Source organism: Lepidothrix coronata, unplaced genomic scaffold (assembly GCF_001604755.1).
Source record: "Lepidothrix coronata isolate B3197 unplaced genomic scaffold, Lepidothrix_coronata-1.0 Scaffold20, whole genome shotgun sequence".
Lineage (NCBI taxonomy): Eukaryota > Metazoa > Chordata > Aves > Passeriformes > Pipridae > Lepidothrix > Lepidothrix coronata.
In genome coordinates this window covers 7,973,910-7,977,146 of record NW_016690200.1, presented here as the reverse complement: position 1 = coordinate 7,977,146, position 3,237 = coordinate 7,973,910, and the positions used below count along the sequence as shown (strand labels likewise).

Genomic DNA, 3,237 nt, shown 5'->3' with positions numbered 1-3,237 from the left:
TTGCTGAACTCAATGTCCATCCCAGTTCTTTTCTTGTCCCAGCCCTGGTGTCCTCCAGGGATTGTTGGGCTCAGTGTCCATCCCAGTCCTTCCATGTCCCAGCCCTGGTGTCCTCCAGGGATTGTTGGGCTCAGTGTCCATCCCAGTCCTTTCTTGTCCCAGCCCTGGTGTCCTCCAGGGATTGTTGGGCTCAGTGTCCATCCCAGTCCTTCCATGTCCCAGCCCTGGTGTCCTCCAGGGATTGTTGGGCTCAGTGTCCATCCCAGTCCTTCCATGTCCCAGCCCTGGTGTCCTCCAGGGATGTGTCGGAAGCTCCCCCAGGACTCAACGTCCATCCCAGTCCATCCCGGTCCCTCCCTCATCCCCACACTGCCCAGGAATCCCGGGACACACATACCTGGCTGGCCTCCAGCTGTGGTTGTGCTTCCTCCGTCTTTTCCAAGGGCTCAGGAATCTCCAGGGACTGGTTTCCTTGCAGATCATCCTCTGGGAACGGTGGGGGCACAGCCAAGCCCTGCAGAGGGTGACAAGTGACAGTACAATTCCACGAATTCCCAGAGCAGAGGAGGGACAGCGAGGCCCTTTCCCAAGCTCTGCCATTGATCCTTATCCCTTCTCCAACCTGAGCAGGAAAACGGGGGCAAAACTCCGGATTGCAACGAAATTCCAAGAAAATCGGAATCAGTTCAAATGGAAAAGGAATTTCAAGTCCCTGACCAGGAATTTTCTTACCCCGAGGAGAGAAGAGTTTGTCCCTCTCGAGTCTCTCTCCTCCTGTCTTTCCTCGGGCGTTTTCTCCAAGGATTCAGGAGGGTTTCCCAGGAACTGGTGCCCAGGCTGAGAATCACCAGCAGGTGGACCCTGTGGAGACCAACGAGTGAAATTCCTGCTTTTTTTTTGGGTCAAAACTCTGGATGAAAAACGCCAAAAATCAGTAATTCTGGAGCGTGTGCCAGGGTGCCCAAGCCTGACATTATCCCAGATTCTGCCTTAAAAGGCTGGAAAAACGAATGGATACAACGCAGGTGGAGAGGGCAGGTCACTCAAAGCTCAGTCCATGAGGATCAAATCATCTATCCATAGGCACATCCCACCTTTCTGGTCAACTCCCAGCCCCTTTTTTCCTTTCCAAAATCCCTTTTAAAATAAGATTTCCGGATTCCACGTGTCGGCATCTCCTTAATTAATCCCTGAATCCGTAATTAAAAGGAGGGAATTTTTTTTCCCGGGTTTCTAACCCGTCTCTTGGGTCGTGGAAAGGTTAAAAAAGTCTATTCTTGTGTCTACACCTCCCTGGAAGTGTTCAAGGCCAGGTTGGATGGGGTTTGGAACGACCTGGGATAGCGGAAGGAGGGAGATAAACCCGTCAGGAGACACTTCCAAACATCCCTGTGGTTCCAAATATCCCAAATATCCCACAAGCTCTTGGGCCTCCAGTTGGAGAGACAACATTTCCTGCCAGGAAGGGTTTTTGGAGAGTGGAGACACTTCTTGGATGCCCTAAAAAGAGGATGAGAAAAGCACCAGGGGCTGTTTCCTGGGTTATCTCTTGTCAGGCCTGTCCAGAAGGGACAGATTAAAATCCATAAAGATCCTCCTGGATTAAGATCCACAAAGATCCTCCTGGATTAAAATCCACGAAGATCCTCCTGGATTAAGATCCATGAAGATCCTCCTGCAGCTCTGGGAGGTGACCTGGATACAGCCCTCTGATGGCACTCCTGGAGCTGTGCCAGGAATTTGGGCCCAGCGTGGAGATGAAGCCTTAACTTAATAAATTCCAAATTCCCATAAAAATGAGGTGTTAATTGCAATTGCAGAGGACTTGATTATCTTAACTGCAGTTGCAGGTGAGTTGATTGTCTCTGGGAATTGGTCTGGTTACTCAAGCTCTGGAATCCTGGGGGATATCCTGAGTTGGAAGGGACCCCCAAGGATCGTCCTGCACAGACACCCCAACAATCCCACCCCGTCCCTGAGAGCGTTGTCCAAACACTCCTGGAGCTCCGGCAGCCCCAGCGTGGACTCCTCTGTTGGACAATCTCAATCCATCCCAACAGCAGGATCGGATCCTTCCCTGCCAGGGCAGCAGAGACAATTCCCAGAATTATTTAAGTTGGAAAAGCCCTCCCAGCCCATGGATCCCCCCTGTGCCCGATGCCCACCTTGTCCCCCAGCCCAGAGCACGGAGTGCCACATCCAGGCCTTCCTGGGAGACCTCCAGGGGTGGGGACTCCAAACCTCCCTGGGCAGCCCCTGCCAAGGCCTCACCACCCTTTCCATGAGGAAATTTTCCCTAATATCCAATTTGAACTTCCCCTGGCACAGCTTGAGGCCGTTCCCTCTCCTCCTGTCCCTTGTTCCCTGGAAGCAGAGTCCGACACCCCCCCCCGGCTCCAACCTCCTTCCACAGAATTTTAGGGAGCCAGAAGGTCCCCCCTGAGCCTCTTTTTCCCCAGGATGAGCCCCCCCAGCTCCCTCAGGACTTTTCCAGACCCTTCCCAGCCCCCTTCCCTTCCTGAATTGAGAGACACATTAAAAAACCCCAACCCTTCATCTCTCCGTGTGTCCCGCTGTTTATCCTCACCTTGGAGACTCCTCCGGACTCCGGCAATTCCAGAGGTTCCAGCTCCAGGCTCTGGGCTTCTCCTGGCCCCTCAGGACTGCCCAGGACACTGGGAAAAGGATCCAAGCCCAGAGGATCCTGTGACACCAAAAGAAGGGGGTTGCTGTGGCCAGGACCAACCTGAGCTGGCAGGATTCCCACATTTGATGACCTGGATCCGATGGATTATTCCCAATGGCTTTCCCACCCCTCTCCAGCGTGTTCTGTCCAACCTGGTGGCCTTTTCTCAACCAGGATGGACTGAGAAGTCAACAATTCCTCACTGGCCACTTCCAAACCCTTCCTTCCAGGCAAATCCAACCCCCCCCGGGATCCCTCCAGCTTTTCCGAAGATCCCGGATCCTCGGGCCAGCCAGGAGTCTCTTCCAGCCCAGCTTTCTCCAGGGGGTTAAAACTGAAAGGGGAGAGGTTTAGGTGGGATGTTGGGAAGGAGTTTTTGGCTGGGAGAGCAGGGAAGGGCTGGGATGGATTTCCCAGGTTCCATCCTCAGCACTTCCAGGTCTCTCTCCAGCTTAACCATTCCCAGCCAAGGGAAATGCTGCATCCAGGAGGGAAAACAAAGCTCTGGATGCTCCTGGCACAGCACCCCCCTCAAATTCCAGTTCCAAATC

At 53.5% G+C, this 3,237-nt stretch overlaps 1 protein-coding gene across 1 annotated transcript in view; it reads right to left on the bottom strand.

Moving 5' to 3' along the window:
• The window catches only part of LOC108493843 (collagen alpha-1(I) chain-like), a 22,636-nt gene extending 19,490 nt beyond the window's left edge, over nucleotides 1-3,146 (bottom strand). The window contains exons 1-4 of the mRNA XM_017807727.1: nucleotides 3,120-3,146; nucleotides 2,588-2,704; nucleotides 733-861; nucleotides 398-514 (exon numbers count right to left, since the gene is read on the bottom strand). Of these exons, the coding sequence (XP_017663216.1) occupies nucleotides 398-514; nucleotides 733-861; nucleotides 2,588-2,704; nucleotides 3,120-3,146 (390 nt within the window). The remainder of the gene's footprint in view (nucleotides 1-397; nucleotides 515-732; nucleotides 862-2,587; nucleotides 2,705-3,119) is intronic.
• Nucleotides 3,147-3,237: the final 91 nt, after the last annotated feature.